The sequence below is a fragment of the Vulpes vulpes genome, chromosome 10 (genome assembly GCF_048418805.1).
Source record: "Vulpes vulpes isolate BD-2025 chromosome 10, VulVul3, whole genome shotgun sequence".
Classification (NCBI taxonomy): domain Eukaryota; kingdom Metazoa; phylum Chordata; class Mammalia; order Carnivora; family Canidae; genus Vulpes; species Vulpes vulpes.
This window is the reverse complement of record NC_132789.1, coordinates 54692406-54708955: the sequence shown is the minus strand read 5'-3', so window position 1 is coordinate 54708955 and position 16550 is coordinate 54692406. Positions and strand designations below refer to the sequence as shown.

At 56.1% G+C, this 16550-nt stretch overlaps 2 protein-coding genes across 4 annotated transcripts; one reads left to right on the top strand and one right to left on the bottom strand.

Moving 5' to 3' along the window:
- Nucleotides 1–2153: 2153 nt before the first annotated feature.
- CDC20 (cell division cycle 20) lies at nucleotides 2154–5718 on the top strand. Its single transcript, XM_072724267.1, has 11 exons — nucleotides 2154–2224; nucleotides 2300–2501; nucleotides 2600–2748; nucleotides 2835–2931; nucleotides 3098–3226; nucleotides 3340–3536; nucleotides 3681–3775; nucleotides 3921–4149; nucleotides 4297–4422; nucleotides 4972–5089; nucleotides 5474–5718. Exons 2-11 carry the CDS (start codon nucleotides 2321–2323, stop codon nucleotides 5650–5652), a joined length of 1500 nt encoding a protein of 499 aa, XP_072580368.1. The 5' UTR covers nucleotides 2154–2224; nucleotides 2300–2320; the 3' UTR covers nucleotides 5653–5718.
- A 138-nt stretch (nucleotides 5719–5856) lies between these two features.
- On the bottom strand, nucleotides 5857–10664 carry ELOVL1 (ELOVL fatty acid elongase 1). 3 transcript variants are annotated; one of them, XM_025992062.2, is made up of 8 exons: nucleotides 10500–10664; nucleotides 7982–8041; nucleotides 7620–7810; nucleotides 7360–7440; nucleotides 7146–7202; nucleotides 6956–7061; nucleotides 6725–6861; nucleotides 5857–6598 (listed from the first exon to the last, which is right to left on the bottom strand). In XM_025992062.2, exons 2-8 carry the CDS (start codon nucleotides 8025–8027, stop codon nucleotides 6377–6379), a joined length of 840 nt encoding a protein of 279 aa, XP_025847847.1. In that variant the 5' UTR covers nucleotides 8028–8041; nucleotides 10500–10664; the 3' UTR covers nucleotides 5857–6376. The 3 variants fall into 3 exon arrangements, with proteins under 3 accessions (XP_025847847.1, XP_025847849.1, XP_025847848.1); XM_025992064.2 differs by having other exon boundaries at nucleotides 9839–10582; XM_025992063.2 differs by lacking the exon at nucleotides 10500–10664 and adding an exon at nucleotides 9941–10396.
- Nucleotides 10665–16550: the final 5886 nt, after the last annotated feature.

The following is a 16550-nucleotide window of genomic DNA, read 5'->3' as shown; positions in this document are numbered from 1 at the left end:
CAGCCGGCCCTTGCCTGGCTTCTTCCATTTCCCTTGGCTCTTTTGCCTCCACCTTCAGAAATGTATAGGCTCTTGGTACTGGTTCCCTCAAGCTCTCATGCACTGTCCCTGTCTCAATCCCAAATTTCTCAAGCAAGTATCCCATGCTTGCTGCCTCTACACGTTCCCCATCCCCAGCCTTCTTTCTCCAGCTCTTTCCTTGAGCACACACTCTTCTGACCCAGCTCTCTTCAAGGTTGCTGATGATTTATTGTCAATGGCCAGACCTGACCTTTTCTGTCATCATTCTTCTTAACCATTTTGCATATCTTAGAATGCCTCCCTCTTTACGGTCCATGTCAGTATAATTTCCACTGACTTCTTTCATTCCTTTATTTTAAAATGTATGAAATCCCTGAGGTTTTCCCCCTATCCTTCTTTTTCTCTATAGTTACCCTTACTCCAGAGGTTTGCTGGCCACGTCTTGCATTTAGATATGTTTTGTTTGGCTCCTCTCTATGCAGAAACTTACTGATTCCACAATGTCTAGCAGATAAAATCCCAATTCCTTAGCTTCACATTGAATTCCAAGCTTCACCAGCTTGACTCTAGACAACTTCTTCTACATTCTCTGAGGTTCAGGGTCTCCCTGTCTCCAGCCGCAAGTCGTCCATGTAATTGGAAATTAAAAAAAAAAAATGAATACTTCAAAATCAAAATTAATAACAATATTAAGTTTGGGCTAAGAGCCCCATATTTTTCTCTGTCATCATGAGTGATCTAAGGTAATTATTAGAAACATGATTTTTCCAGCCTCTCTCTGGGACAGTAAACAGCATATGATTAGGAGTGAAGGTGTTAGCCAGATAGTTTGGCTCCGCTATTTATTTTTGGCTGTGTGCCTTTGGGCATGTTTCTAACCTTTTTCTGACCCAGTTTCTTTTTCCATAAAAAGGGAATAGAGTATCTGCCTTATGGGATCAAGGATTAAAGTCAATAATGTATGTAAACTTTTTAAACACGGTAGTTAGTGGATGGCCAATAAATGGTACCCATTATTATCTTTATTACTGCTGCTTCACCTCTAAGCATATTCACACAATTCATCCATGTCCTTATGAGAGCACTGGATTGAATGGGAGTCAGACCTGGCTTCCCACCAACTGTGTGGCTCAGGCAATCCCTTCCCCTGGGCCTTGGCTTTCTCATCTGTAAAATATGGGTATGTTGCCAGGATGGGGAGGATGCACCGTGCTCAGATTAGACTAGTGCATCTTCAAAATTCTTGCCACCTCTAAAGCCCCATGGAGGTAAGCCACAATGGTTCTCAGAAGGCAGTCCCAATCTTATTATTTCCAGAAAGGCAGGTCTGGGTCCTGATCTTTCTTCTTGATCTTAAGGAATTCATGCCTTTCCCACCCTCATTTTCCCCCATTTGCAAAACAACAACAAAACAATTTTTTAAAATTTATTTATTTATTTATTGGACACAGAGAGGACAAGCAGGGGAGAGGTAGAAGGGGAGGGAGAGGCAGATTCCCTACTGAGCAGGGAGCCCGATGGGGGGGGCTCCATCCCAGGACCCTGGGGTCATGACCTGAGCCCAAGGCAGCCGCTCAACCCCACCGACGAGCCACCCGGGCGCCCCACAAAACCACGTTTCACGCGTGCTGCTCCTTCCTAGCAGTGCTCCCACAGGCACCAAGCTAACAAGCTAATAATAGCTCTGGCTTCTTTCCGCTCCTAAGCTGCCCAACCACTTCCCCGCCCCTGCCCACCTGCCGTCTCTCCCTCCTCTGAACGGCTCGGGGCTGTAGGGCCCTCCACCGAGTTCCCGCACTTCCGTAGCATCAATACCACCCACCCGCCGGCCTCAAGTGCGAAGGGCGGACGCGGGGAAGGAATGAATGGAAGCGGCTCGGGAGGGCGCAGGCCCCGCCCCGGCCCCGCCCCCAGGCCCCCAGGCCCCCAGGCCCCGCCCCTCTCGCCTTCAGACTCCGGGCCTCCCGGGACCAGCCTTAACCTTCTCGCCCTTCGAATCACGCTCCGCGGCTGGATTCTCGTGAGATCTGCGGCTCGCACCGGAAGCCCCGCCTCCCGTGCCGTCAAAGGCCAATGGGCGAAGGCGACGGTTGCGACGGTTGGGTTTTGAAGGAGCCAATGAGTGCTCGGAGCGGAGAGTTTAAGAAGCGCAGGCCGGCGCGGCGGAGGCCGGTCGGCGATTGGAGCCCGCTGGGAGCTGCAGGTGGGAGGCCGTCGGGGGGCGCGGGCGGGGCGCGGCCGGGGTGGCCGGGGCTGAGCGCGGCGCGTCTTCCCCCAGGACTCGGCGGGCACCGCGTCCATGGCGCAGTTCGTGTTCGAGAGCGACCTGCACTCGCTGCTGCAGCTGGACGCGCCCATCCCCAATGCGCCCCCCGCGCGCTGGCAGCGCAAGGCCAGGGAGGCCGCGGGCCCGGCGCCCTCGCCCATGCGGGCGGCCAACCGGTCCCACAGCGCCGGCAGGACCCCCGGCCGGACTCCGGGTCAGTGGGGTGCGGCGGGCCGCGGGGGAGGGAGGCGGGCCGGCCGACAGCGCCCCAGGAGCCTGCTCCCACTCTCGGCCTCCCTCTCCCCGCGCCAGGCAAGTCCAGCTCCAAGGCTCAGACCACTCCCAGCAAACCCGGCGGGGACCGCTACATCCCCCATCGCAGTGCTTCCCAGATGGAGGTGGCCAGTTTCCTCCTGAGCAAGGAAAACCAGCCTGAAGAGAGCCACACGCCCACCAAGAAGGTACGTGATCCAGAGGGGCTTGGAGCCCAACAGCAGCCCGTGCACCCTGGACCATGCATCCTGCCTCACGCCCACCCTGTTGCCAGGAACATCAGAAAGCCTGGGCTCTGAACCTGAACGGTTTTGACGTGGAGGAAGCCAAGATCCTGCGGCTCAGTGGAAAACCACAGAATGCCCCAGAGGGTAAGACCTGAAGTTCTTGGTTCCGGGAGGGAGGTGTCAGCACGACCCTTAGTCTGCTCCTCCCACCTAAGACTGTGGCCAGGGCAGGTGTTGATCTGACCTTCCAGGCTAGGGGCCGTGGGAGGAGCCCGTTGTCCCACTGTGTGGGCCCGCTGGGTTGCCACAGGTTACCAGAACAGACTGAAAGTGCTGTACAGCCAGAAGGCCACGCCAGGCTCCACCCGGAAGACCTGCCGTTACATTCCCTCCCTGCCAGACCGAATCCTGGACGCCCCTGAAATCCGGAATGACTACTGTGAGTGCAGCCTTCCCCTTGCCCATTCATTGGGTGGAGGGAGAGGGCCTGGGCACCAGGCACGCGGGGAAGCTCATGCTCCCCCTTCCCGTCCCCCTTCCCTGCTCTGGCAGACCTGAACCTTGTGGACTGGAGCTCTGGGAATGTGCTGGCTGTGGCGTTGGACAACAGTGTGTACTTGTGGAGTGCTAGCTCCGGTGACATCTTGCAGCTGCTGCAAATGGAGCAGCCTGGGGAGTACATATCTTCAGTGGCCTGGATCAAGGAGGGCAACTACCTGGCTGTGGGCACCAGCAGTGCTGAGGTGCAGGTGAGACCCGTCCCTGTGCCGCAGGCCTGTGGTGCACAGACCCAAGGGGCTTGTCCGGCAGGAGCGGGGTGGGGCACCAGCAGTGCCCCTGTGGGCAGCAGTGCCAAGTCGCAGTGTCTGATCCTAGCAGCCTTCTCTCTCCAGCTGTGGGACGTGCAGCAGCAGAAGCGGCTTCGAAACATGACCGGTCATTCTGCCCGAGTGAGCTCCCTGTGCTGGAACAGCTATATCTTGTCCAGGTGTGTGGTTTTAGCTGGTCTGTTGCGAAACCTGTCTGATTTTTGCCAGCTCTCCCCAGAGATGCACCTGTGAACTGAAGCAACTCAGTCCTGCTGGGCAGTGTGTGGCACTGCCGCTGACCCTCGTTCCGTTCCCTTCCCTCAGTGGCTCACGTTCTGGCCACATCCATCATCATGATGTTCGGGTCGCAGAACACCATGTGGCCACACTGAGTGGCCACAGCCAGGAGGTGTGTGGACTGCGCTGGGCCCCAGATGGACGACATTTGGCCAGCGGTGGCAACGATAACTTGGTCAATGTGTGGCCTAGTGCTCCTGGAGAGGGTGGCTGGGTCCCCCTGCAGACATTCACCCAGCACCAAGGGGCAGTCAAGGTGAGAGTGGGGCTGGGTTGGGTCCTCTGCAGACCCTCACCCGGAACCTGGGAGACGGGATGGTAGTTTTGGACAGAATTACCCTGTGACCCCAGTAGCTCCTTGTCTAGCCCCTGTACCTGCTGATTCCACCTTTATCCTACCTAGGCTGTAGCTTGGTGTCCGTGGCAGTCCAATGTCCTGGCAACTGGAGGGGGCACCAGTGACCGACACATTCGCATCTGGAATGTCTGCTCTGGGGCCTGCCTGAGTGCTGTGGATGCTCAATCCCAGGTAGTCTTTTACCTAGCCTCTCCCTCCCAGAAGCAGTCTTACTCTGTTTAGTCTTCCTTGGGCAACTGTCCCCACTAGTGGCTTCGCCGATTCTATACCCTGATGATTTCCAGAATTGTAACTTCACTCTCGCTCAAGAGGTCAGGACCATACTGATGTGTGCGGCTTAACTCCAACCTCAGTCCTCTAGGTGGCAACGCCCTAGTATGTGCTAAATTAAGTTTGTCACTTCTTGTCTCTCTGAAATGTGTGTTCCTCTTATATTGTTTGAGAGGGATAGAACCTACTCAGGAATCTGCTGCAAGACTTCCTAGAATCTTTCATCGTCTCTTCATCTAGTCACCGAAACATAGCATTTTTACCTCAGGATCATTCACATGTGTCCCCTCCACTCGAGGTCACTCTTCTTCCCAGTGGAGGCCCATTTCAAGAACTGTGGTGGTTCGGGTCCAAGTCTGGCACCTGGCGGGGCCCGATACTCCAGTGGACTTAGGTCTCATTGGATAATGTTGCTCTACGTTGTGCCCTCACCTCAACCCCTCTCCACAGGTGTGCTCCATCCTCTGGTCTCCTCACTACAAGGAGCTCATCTCTGGCCATGGCTTCGCACAGAACCAGTTGGTTATTTGGAAATACCCAACCATGGCCAAGGTGGCTGAGCTTAAAGGTAGGTACTAAGCGACAAGCCAGACACAGAAGGCTACATGTTCCATGTGGTCGATCACATGAAATGTCCAAAGAGGCAAATGCAAAGAAAACAGATTGATGGGGCCGGGGGGTGGGGGGGGGGGGGGGTGGGCAGAAGGTGAGGAGAGACTTTCTTTAGGGAGTGATGAAAACATTGTGCAATTAGTGTCGTGATGGGGTTGCACAACTTTGTGAATATACTAAAAACCAACCAATTGTGTACTCTAAAGGGAAGAATTCTGTGGTATGTGAATGGTCTCAGAGGTGTTCTAAAAAACAAAAGGAATGTGGCCCTCCACACTGGCGGCTGGAGGTGTCTATACTCCCAAGCACTGCTCTCATTTGTTCCCTCCTCGTGCCTCAGGTCACACTGCCCGGGTCCTCAGCCTGACCATGAGCCCAGACGGGGCCACTGTGGCCTCAGCGGCTGCAGATGAGACCCTGCGGCTATGGCGCTGCTTTGAGTTGGATCCTGCACGGCGGCGGGAGCGGGAGAAGGCCAGCGCGGCCAAGAGCAGCCTCATCCACCAAGGCATCCGTTGAGGACCAACTCATTACCCCAGTTTTTTGTTTCTTTTTTATTTTTCTAATAAAGTCATGTCTCCCTCTCTTCTCCTCGCATGAGCTCTGTCCAAGCAGCCTTCCCCAGAGTTCCTGTCCACTGTCCTCAGAGAGCCAGAACCATCCCTCCTGTTTGCAGACAGGGCTGGCACCTCTTCATTCACACATGTACACACGCAGCCTGGGTGGTTTCCTCTGTCACTTTTAATGAAGACCTAAGTGAGTGAGCAGCCTCCACAGGCTGTAGTCCCAGGCCCCCCACCCACTCTGACCTTTGGTCAAGAAGCTTCTGCTTCAGTGTGGGCTAGAGAAGGAGGGGTCATGGGTCCAGAGTGACAGATTATTGCTGACCTCTTCAGTGTGAGGAAAAAGGCCACAAGACCCTGGTGGGGGCCAGTCCTGAGTGCTCCCCTCCCAAGTTTAAGGCCAGGAGGGGAAGATGAGTGTCCAGCCCTTGAGCCCCCGGCTCTGGAGTGGCAGAGGGCAGTGCGGCCGTGTCCTCGGAGCTGGCCAGGAGAAGCGGGTGAGCGACGGAAGCCATGGTCCCTGTGTGCCAGCTGTGGGGAGGGGAGGGCCTGCCCCCTGCTCAGTCCTGACCACACAGGGCCCTGGTCACAGGTCACCGGTGTAGGCGGGGAGGACGTCAGATGCTGCCCAAGGTGCAGTCCTGAGGCACTTAGGTGGGCACCTAGCTAGGCCACGTTTCTCAGTTGGCCTTGACTTTGGCGGTACCTGGAGCTCCGTTTTGCTGAAGTACACGGGGCAGCCGCTTGCCTTTGGTATAGGAGTGATACCAGAAGTTGGAGAAGAGCACAAAGAAGATGGTGCCATACATCCAGATGAGGTGGATGATGACTGGGTACTGGTAGTCACAGCTAGGCATGAAGTAGTACTGGGAGATGTGCAGCGACACCAGCACGAACTGGATCTAGAAGGGAGAAGGCCAGGGTCAGATGAACAGCGCTGGAGTAGGGAAAGGCTGAATGTGGAGGCCTGGGGTCAAAGGGGAGGCAGGATGAATAAAGGGCGGGTGGCTCAGGGCCGGGCCCCTCACCAGCTGGATGGCTGTCATGTGCTTTTTCCACCACAGGTAGGGCTGAGCCACAGGGCCCAGGGCGGACAACCCGTAGTACAGGTACATGATGACATGCACTGAGGAGTTGATCATGGCGTGGAAAGAGCCCATTCCTCCTGTCGGGACAAGGAGCGGGGTCAGGAGAGGCCAGCGGCTGGTCCTCAGTGCCTGCCCCTCCGCCCCCCCCACACTGTGGCCTTCACCACTCACCCGGGGCAATCTTTACCCCCCACCACCAGCTCCAGGGAAGCACGGAGTGGTGGAAGACATGGAGGAAGGTCACCTGTCCATCTTTTTTCCGGAGAATAAATATCACCTAAGAAGAGTGGGGAAATGGGTTTCAGAGCCAGGGCCGCCGCTTTCTCCCCACCAGGTCCTCGTATCTCCTGTAACCACTTACCGTGTCCATCAGCTCGATGAACTTGGAGAAGAGGAAGAGCCAGGCCACTCGAACCATCTGCAAGAGGTCAGACAGCCTTAGGACCCCCACACTACTCCAGAAACGTCTCAGAACTGGCCCATGAGCCCAGGTCACACCCAAACTGCTATCCCCAGGGTGCTTATAACCTAGCACCAGTACCCCCCCCCCCCCGCCCCCCGCCGCCCCCGCTTACCCTTAGTGCCTCCGGGCTGTTGGAATAGTCTACTGGATCGCAGCGCCAGGTGTAGGTACTCAACCAGCCAGACATCAAGAACTAGGAAAGGGTGTGGATTAGACCACCAGAGTTCCACCCTGCCCAGTCCCTCCGGCTATCCAGCTAAAGCAATGGATCTGAGCCTCTCTGGAAAGGAGATGTCATGCTCTGACCTGACCTCAAAGCCTGCCCCTCATCCTGCCAGCAGGAATTAAAACCTGGGCATCCCAGGGGCCCACCTCATAGACAATGTAGAGGGAGAGCGCCACCAGTGAGAAGTTGTAGACAATCATGAAGCCCCGGAGCTGGAAGGGCTTCCGATTGGCCATGATGCGAGGCCCAAGTGAGAGAACGAAGTACACGTAGGTCAGGAGGATGGAGGTCATTAGCAGGGGGGACCCCATCAGAGGGTAGCCCTGGAGCCGAGGATCTGTGAATAAGGGTCCAGGAGTCAGGAGGAGTCACGGGATCCGAAGGGGCCCCACCAGGTGGACAGGGGTGGGGTCGGGTCACAGAGGGTCAGGGAGTCCCTAGGGACTCTCCACTAGGAGACAGCCCCAGATCCAGGGATCCTGGGGCAGGAGGGAGGAGAGCAGCTTACCTGCATGCTTCATCATCTCCTGGTACAAGTTCACGATCGCCTCCATCCTGGCTACGGACTCTGGGGAGGTGAGGGCGGTGGGTGTCAGGGCTGGGTGCCTCCATCCCACCCCTGACCCCCCCGACAGGACACAGACCAGACCAGACAACTCCTGACACCTCCATGCAGAAAGGCCAGAAGAGTGAGGGAAGGAATTGCTGGGGGACGGGGGTAGGAGGCAGCTTCCCGCCCCTCCACACCTCCCTTCCCTCCCTCTCGGCCCGCCACGCCACCGAGATTCTTCCCACCGACCTCACTCCCCCTCTCCCTCCACAGGAGCTCTCCGTTGCCGCACTCTCCGGAGAAGCTCACCTTTCCTCTCCAGAGTGACTGCCTCTGCCTTGCCCGCCAGTCTCCCACTTCTCCAGCTCTGGGTCTTTTTTCTCCCCGGGGGATCCTCCCAATCCACTTTCGGGATGCTCAGCTCCCGGGACGATCCCCCCCCATACTCCCTCCTCTCCTCGGCCCTCCTGGGCCCTCACCTCCCGTGACTCTGTCTCCGCTCTCCGCTCCCTGCTCCCCTCCTCTCCGGCACTCCCCTCCAGCCCTTCCTCTCGGGAGCCTGGCCCTTTGAGACTCCTGCCCCGGCGGCTCCACCTGTCTGACTAGATCTGGGAGCGCCCCGCCCTCCACCCGCCCCCGCTGCACTGCGCATGGGGTGGAGGGTGGGTCCAGGCCACAGGTCAGGGCCTGGAGGAGCAGGACCCACCAGGATTGGGAAAGCCAAGAGGAAAGCATGGGACTCACCACCCACCCACCCCGGACAGCCAGGTGAGCTAAGGCTCTAGCTTAGTTTTGAGCCAGAAACCTCCAGCCCAGCCCTAGCCTTGGCCCAAAGAGAGCTGTTGAAAACCCATACCCAGCATCCTCTCCTGATCTAGCCATAAATTCTCGGTTTGCCCTGCTTCGGAATGGGTACGGTCGCCCTTCTCTCCCTGGGAGGGGCAGGGAAGCCAGTGGCATGTGAGGAGGTGGGTGAGTGGAGGAGGTCTCAGGAATCTTCCCCTCCCTTAGGGAGGGTCCTAATGAACTAGGCCCTCTCCCCCTCAGAACCCGAAGGAATGTCGGGGGAGGGCACACTGGGACACAAAAGCCTGGGCCCAGACCCAGGAGGGCCAGGGATGCCGAGGCTGTCCCAGAGGGACAAGGCACTCCCCTCACGGCCAGGGCAGGAGATGCTCAGGGCAGGAGATGCTCGGCGAGCTGCCTGCACCCAGGTGTGCCCGGTTCCCTCTATCAAGAGAACAAGCCTGCACCCAGGTGTGCCCGGTTCCCTCTATCAAGAGAACAAGCCGTGCAGGCGCTTAGTGAAGAATGTCCGCTTCACCTCCTGACACATCCACCCAGGCCATCGGCGTGCCCCTCGCACACTCAGCTGGGCACGCATCTCACAGGTGCTCCCCCAGCCTCCGGGTGGACCCCCAACCACACCCCGCCACGGTCGGTCCCCGAGCCCTCCCTCCCACACAACTCTCCCCACCACCACCGACAGGCTGACCCGTGGTGAGCAGGAGCACACAGGCGTTCACGGACACACCACCCAAACAAGCCTCCATGGACTCTGACACGCACAGTTTCTGATGCTCAGACCCACTCCTGACTCCACTCATGCGGGCAACACGCCCCAAACACATACACGGCCTCCTTCGCTGGTCCTGCGTTACCATGTGCAAGTGTTCATGCTCACACCCTCGGGCCTACATGCAGATTTACTCACACGTACATGAGTCACAGATCGGTGTGGTCACAGACATAAACTCAAACACCGCACTTAGAGGTGAGTGAACATAAAATCACCCACACCACATTGAGACACACCTGCCTTCGGTCATGCACGCAGATCTCTCCCACGGATGACAATCCCCATTCATTCATTCACCGTCCGATCTCGCGGGTCGCCTCTTCTGTGGCAGGGCCTACCTGGCACAGGCCTGTGCTCGCACACGCACACACAGTTCCTCCCCGACCCGCGAGCCTGCCAGCTGGTTATCTCTCCCGCTCTCTCAACCACCTCCTCGAGTTCGCCCTCCACAGACACTCATGCACCCTGGAGGTCAGGAGCGGCTCGAGGCTCTGGAAATGACCTGTCCCCAAGCTTGAGGAGCGCCGGGTGTGTCCCAGGAGGGGAACCAGGCGGGTGCTCCCTTGAAGACGGATGGAAGGGGAAAAGGAGACAGGCAGGGGCCGGGGGAGGGGAAAGAGGAGGAGAAGAGCCCGAGCGCGGAGAGGGAGGAGGAGAGGGAGGGTAGGAGGCGCAGAGGGAGGGAGGGAGGGTCGGGAGGTGGTGAGAGAAGGCCTAGGTTTGAGCAAATAGGGGCCGGGAGCGGAGGGAGGCGGCCGGCCAGGCCCGCCCCGGAGAGCTGGGACCTCCCACCCACGGTCCCAGGAACCGCCTCGCCCACGGGCAGGGCAGGGCAGGGCAGGGCGGGCAGGGCGCCCGGGCACGTGGACGGCCCGCGCGTGGAAGGGCCGCACTCACCAGCGGGGGGCCGGGCGGGCAGCAGCGGCGGGCTCGGAGGGAGCAGGGCCACACACAAGTCCCCAGGGCCGGCCTGCCTGCCACTTCCTCATCTGCTGGGCCGACTTTCTGTCACCAGAGGGGGACGGGGCGGGCCGGGCGGGGGGCGCCTGCTGATTGGCCCCGACTCGGCTCGGCCCGAGGGGCGGGCGCAGGGGCGGGCCGCCAGATTCCGGGGCAGGAAGCACGCCCAGCGCGGGCTCCCCACCCCTTCCCTCCGCATCCCGCGGCCCGCCCCCCGCCCGCCCGAGGTGCACCTTGCTCGCGCCGGGCCCTCCGGGGACAGTCCACCAACGCGCCCCACGCGCCCTGATGGGCCCTGCCCTCCGGGGCGCCCCCTCCAGGGGATGGGGGGCGGAGGCAGCACGTGGGTGCCGGGGCTGGGCTGGGGGAGCAGCTGGGCCGGGAAGCCTTCCCTGCTGAGCCCTAGCATTAGGAACTGCTAGGAGGGCTCCGCAGTGGGAGAGTCCGAGTGGCCCGAGGCAGGAACAGTGAGTCACTGGCTAAACTGGCCTTGAAGGCAGTGAAAGGAAAAAAAGGCAAGTGGAGCCAACTGTGGCTGAATGCGGGAGGGAGGGCTTGAAGGCCAAGCCGGGCAGTTCGGTTTTATTCTGGAAGCACAGGAGAAACAGCGAAGGTTTCCGAGCAGGCTACACAGTCAGGCGTGTGTCATCAAATATTTATTGACCACCTACCGTGTGCAAGAGTGTGGTAAGTGCTAGTGACACATCGGTGAGCGGGGCAGATGCTGTCCCGGCATGGGGTTTACCACCCAGCTGAGTCACTTCACTCTGGCAGCCAGGGTGATGAGGTTATTGAGGCAGGCCAGGTGAGAGCCTGACCTACGGAGGTTTGGAGACTGATGGGATGAGAGTGGCAGAACCAGAGACGTCCCCAACACAGGTGGACTCGTTCTCTCTACATATACTTAGCTGTCTACCCGGCTTCCTGCGCTCTCCCCTCTCAGCTCCACACACTCACCCACGAGACTGAACTGGGGTGAGGACCCCGTTTTGGCGGAATGAAATCTCTATCTCCAGGAGCTCCGGGGGTGGTGCTGTGCATATAAGTGACCCAATAACTGCTTGTCAGACTGGATGGTGTAAATGTGGACAGGAAAGGAATTCAGAAGAGACAGTGGTTTGGGAAAAACATATGTTCATAAATGGTGGGCTGGAGCCATGTGGGAGTTCAATCTTAGAGGTAAGAGGCCAGAGCCAAGGTAGAACTATGGTCCAGCCCATCAGTAGCTACCCTTGAAAGGAAAGGGCGGAAGAATTCAAAGGCTCAAATTTAATGGCATTTTATAACACTAAGGCTTCCCTGATCTCGCCTTGAGCCTGCGTTATTCTCCTGGGCCACATCCTGTTGCCCAAGGATGTCTGCATCTTTCACACACCCCCACCCCTCTAAGCCTTGTCCCCTGGCTCAATACAAGGTACAGCTCTCCCAGGTAGTAAATCACCTCCCTCCGCTCCCGCAATCCTACAGCAAAGCAATAATCTGCAACCTCCTCCACTCTAAGTTCCACTCAGTCCTGTGTTAGTGGTCTCCGTATCTCTTGCACCGGGCCCACTGTCTGGTTCATTTGATCCTTCGTAATATTTGTGGAGTGAATATTAGAATAAGTGAGACTGTGAGAAAGCCAAGAGAGGTCGTGGGACCCAGAGTCAGGTGGGGAGGACAGTGAGAATTCAGAAGGCTTTTTACTCCCCCCCCCGGGAGTGGCAGTCTCCCTTGAGTCGATAAATATTTGTTGAAAGCCTAATGTGGTCCAAGTATACTTTAGTGGCTTTGGGGTCACCTCTGCCTCCAGAGGCCTGAGTTTTAAGTCTTCTACTGAGGACCTGCATGACCTTCTGCAAGTTGTTGAATCTCTATAAAACAGGAACAGTGCCTCCCTCATCGTCAAGAGTGGAGGAGCTAGCCCGCATACAGCGCTTAGCACTGCTTCTGTGCTCGACAATTCACAGACACGGTGGGAAGCAGCCCGTACGTCAAGAACCTACCACTCCTGATAACCAATGTACCAGTCTTGTGTGTGGATTCATGAGCATCGGTTTAACAAATATTTCCTAAGTGCTTACTGTGTACGCACAGTGCCCCGAGAGTACTGTCAAGAGGTTCTGGATTCAGCATCCATCTAGAGACAAGTCAGACACGAACAAAGCAGACTACTGGAGATGATGTGTGTGCAGTCCCACAGGTCAAGTACAATAGAGGCAGACTTCAACTACCCATTTATTCACTTGGGCCATGGTGGTCAATGTTGACTACATGAATGAACAGGCGCCAAGACTCCCTTCACTCAGTTCCAAGCCTAGTCCCGGGAGACACCGTCTTCCAACATCTGATAGATGTCATGTGGCCCCAAGTCCTACAAATGGCATCTCCAGGGCCCTCGGTTTCCTGCAAAACACTTGCAGTCTAGAGGAGAAGACAGACGTCTAGATGACCAATCATAGTAGCAGGTGGCGAGTGTTCCCACAGAGATAAACAGAGGGTTATGAAAGCACTGAGGAGGAGCACCTTACCCCAGGGTGGGGGTGAGTTCATGACGGCTTTGTAGAAAGGACACCTAAGGTGAACATTGAAGGGCACTTTCTAGAAAGCAGGGAAACACAGGGGCAGAGGCAGGCACATGTGTGAAGGCACAGAATCAAGAGATGTGGTGGGTTTGGGGAGCTCTAGGTAGTTCAGTGCAGCTCCAGCTCAGAGGGCAGAGAGGTCAGGGCAGGAGACACAGGCAGGAAATCAGTTTATACAGAGCCTTACATGCCATGGTAAAAAGTTTGGATTTTGTTCTGTTTATGTTTTTCAGCCATGGCTGTATGCAATCACCTGGGGAGCTTTTAAAATATCGATGTCTGGCTCTCACCTTCAGATTGACTCTAATGGCTGTTTTTAACGGGAAGAGGCTTGAACATGTTTACGGGCTGTGCGGAAGGAGACAATGGGATCCAGCATACAGAGGGAGGGATTGGCCTCTGGCTAAGGAGACCTCACAGACTGACTTGTACGGGAAAGGGTAAATCAGTCAGGTGACTGGGAGAGGAGGTCATTTGGGGCCTGCAGAGAAGCTGGATGGAAGGGACAGGTTGATCAACTAGAGAGACTGAAGGGGTCCAGGAACTCAGTCCTGATAAGCTGGAGACTGGGGGTTAAGGGAAGAATGCCCAGTCCAACAGCTAAAATTCCCCCTCCTTCATGGAACCTTCCTGACCGGCTAGGAGGGAGGTAACTCTCCCCTAGGGTCCCACCCTGTCTGATGCCCAACTCATTCACTACTCTCTCAGGGGTCCTGCTCTATCCTCATTCCCCGGAAGATAAATCACTGATGTACTTTCTGCAAGGGTTTGGTCTCAAAACCACCATCCACGTGAAGGCCAACAACTCCATTCCCATGATGATCGGAGGCTTGACATGTTTCAGCAGAAACATTTAAAGGAAATGGGATCAAAGAAGCAGGCATGGCAATGAGGAACAAGTGGAAAAAGGCAGGCCTGTGTGTGCATGAGCAGGTGGGCAAATGGGGAGCAGTGGAGGGGCTGCGGCATGGGAGACGCGGGGAGTTGGCTACAAATGACAGGAACTGAAGGTCTAGGCTAGCGGATGCCAGAGTGGCAGGTAGAGATGGAAGCAGTCGCCAGGGGCTGTGTCAGGCTTCTCCCTTCCCCATCCTGTAAAGGACAAAGGGCACTTTCTATCCAGTCATCACACAGGAGTTGGGGGGAGGGCTGAGTCTGTGAGGACAGGGGAATGAAGAGAGGATGAAGGGTCTGTCAGTTAATCACTCTGCATATCCCTGGGCCTTTGCCAGCTAGAGGGTGTCCTCCGCCTGAGGCTGAGACCTTTGCTGAAGGAACCCGAGCTGGAAAGATATCCAGAGGGCAGGAGGGAGAGACTGTGTGCAAATACCCATCATGTCTGTCCGTGGGCAGCCAATGCCTACACGCTGTGGGCATCAGTCAGTGTTCACTGAACAGAACTAAAGAAACTCTGGTACAGGGAGAGGGCTCTGAGAGGCCCTGCAGAAAAAGCTGTGGAGAGAGAAAAGGGAAGATTTTGGGTTCGGGACAAACCAGGGGAGGTCATCAAGATGAGGGAAAGAGAGCCGGATCCTGAGGGTGTGTTGAGAAGGGCCAAAAGGGGAAAAAAGAGAAAGTGTAGCTTATTGTTCAATACTTTCTCTGGCAAGAAAGGGGCCAGCTGCTTTCCACACACTCCTCAGGTTCGGTTCTGTACGGTTAACTACTATTAGCACTGCTTCGTGGACGTAAAGAGTGGAATCAGAAACGGTGATGGAGGGACGCCTGGGTGGCTCAGTGGTTGAGTGTCTGCCTTCAGCTCAGGTTGTGATCCTGGGGTCCTGGGATTGAATTCTACATCGGGCTGCCAGCAGGGAGCCTGCTTCTCCCTCTGCCTGTGTCTCTGTCTCTGTCTGTCATGAATAAATAAAGTCTTTTTAAAAAAAAAAAAGGTGATGGAATTCTCTCAAGGTCACGTGGCAAGTAAGGCAGCAGGAACACAGGTGTTCCAGGCTGAGGAAAAAGTGTGGACAAAGGGATGGAAGGAGACAAGCACAGCACAGGTGTAGGGAACTGGTACATCTGATTCTGCTTGGCCAAAGGGTATGCGGAATAAGAGGCCTTCATGTGTAAGAAGGTGAAAACATAGGCTGGCCCCAAATCCTGAAGTAGTCTGAATGAAAGAATGAGGAGTTTTGTTTGTATTGGGGTGTCCCTAAGAATTTTTAAGAAAGAGGTTGGTATGACCCCCATTATCTGTTACAAAGACAAACCTGGGGACAGTATGCTGTATAACCAGCAGGAAAGGAGAGGAAGGGGATCCAGCTGGGAGGTGTGACCCACGGAAGGCCTGCCCTAGAGCAATGGGAGTGAGCAGGAAGGCAGGACAGAGCAGAGAGGACACAGGATTGACAGGAAGGTGGTCATGCTGGATAACTCAGGTGGGAGCGGAGTGGAGGAAACTAATGCCTTTGGGGACATCTGGAGTTTGAAGTAAGATGGCACATTCCACAGGCAATCTTAAACACGGTTCTGTAGGCTTAAAGAATGGACTTGAGGAAAAAAAGGACTTGAGGGCTTGAGGAAAAAAAAAAAAAGTCCAAGGATTCCCTGAAATCCCACAAAGTGGGCTGTGGGGGCTCAGACACTTTCCCACCCCTTGCCCTCATCTCCTTTAGGAACTCCTGCCCCCACCCCACTAGCCTGATAACCACGGTGGTCTCCCCATTTCCCTCAGTCCAGGCTCCTAGCGACACAGAATCCAAGCAAGAACAATAGGAGTTCGTACACGAGACGAGCCCTGCTGCCGCAGAGTGGAGAAATACAGAGTCGGGGGCCTTGGCCATTGGAGCCCTGGAGCCCACCTGCAGCCAGTTACCCTTCAACCCCCCATCCCCATAACCCAAACACACCAGGGTCCCCCTTTCTTTGTGTTTGGCTAGGGCTAGTTTAACTGTACTGTACTGTAACCAAAGCAGTCCAACACACCATGATGCAGTAACAATGAAATTGCTCAGGAGAGAGTAAGGGAAGAGAACAGTAGTTAGTATTTGAGGGCTGACTCTTGACCTCAAGGACCTTTCATGTCGTTCCAAGAAGCTTGGACTTTACCCTGTAGAAAATTACGAGCCACTTAAAGGTTTAACTTTCATTTTAAGTATGTTCAGTGGAGGACTGAACATGTTCAGTTGAGGACTGGGCTATCGCCCCATTTCACAGAGGTGGAAACTGAAGTTCTTGGAAGTGAGACAACTCTTCTAAGGTCACACAATGAATGTGTCCAGGTCAGATATAATTTAAGAATGGTGGAACGTACAGGGAAGGAGATGGCAAAGGTAGGTAACCCTGGAAGAATGAGTTATTCACTAGATTGAGGCGGGGGGCTCAGAGCAGGATAAAGAGGGCAGAGCCTGTGCAAGCAGTGGAGGTGTGAGACGGCACCAGACTCCCAGGTCCTGGCTCCAGGTGAGAGGGCTCACAGCTT

Coding starts and splice junctions, on each gene's coding strand:
- ELOVL1 (XM_025992062.2), bottom strand. CDS start 8,027: ATGGAGGCGATCGTGAACTTGTACCAGGAGATGATGAAGCATGCAG. Junction 6,862..6,955: donor GGGGGTAAAGATTGCCCCGG/GTGAGTGGTGAA, acceptor TTGTCCCGACAG/GAGGAATGGGCTCTTTCCAC. Junction 6,599..6,724: donor ACATGACAGCCATCCAGCTG/GTGAGGGGCCCG, acceptor TCTCCCTTCTAG/ATCCAGTTCGTGCTGGTGTC.
- CDC20 (XM_072724267.1), top strand. CDS start 2,321: ATGGCGCAGTTCGTGTTCGAGAGCGACCTGCACTCGCTGCTGCAGCTG. Junction 2,749..2,834: donor GCCACACGCCCACCAAGAAG/GTACGTGATCCA, acceptor CCCTGTTGCCAG/GAACATCAGAAAGCCTGGGC. Junction 4,423..4,971: donor CTGTGGATGCTCAATCCCAG/GTAGTCTTTTAC, acceptor CCCTCTCCACAG/GTGTGCTCCATCCTCTGGTC.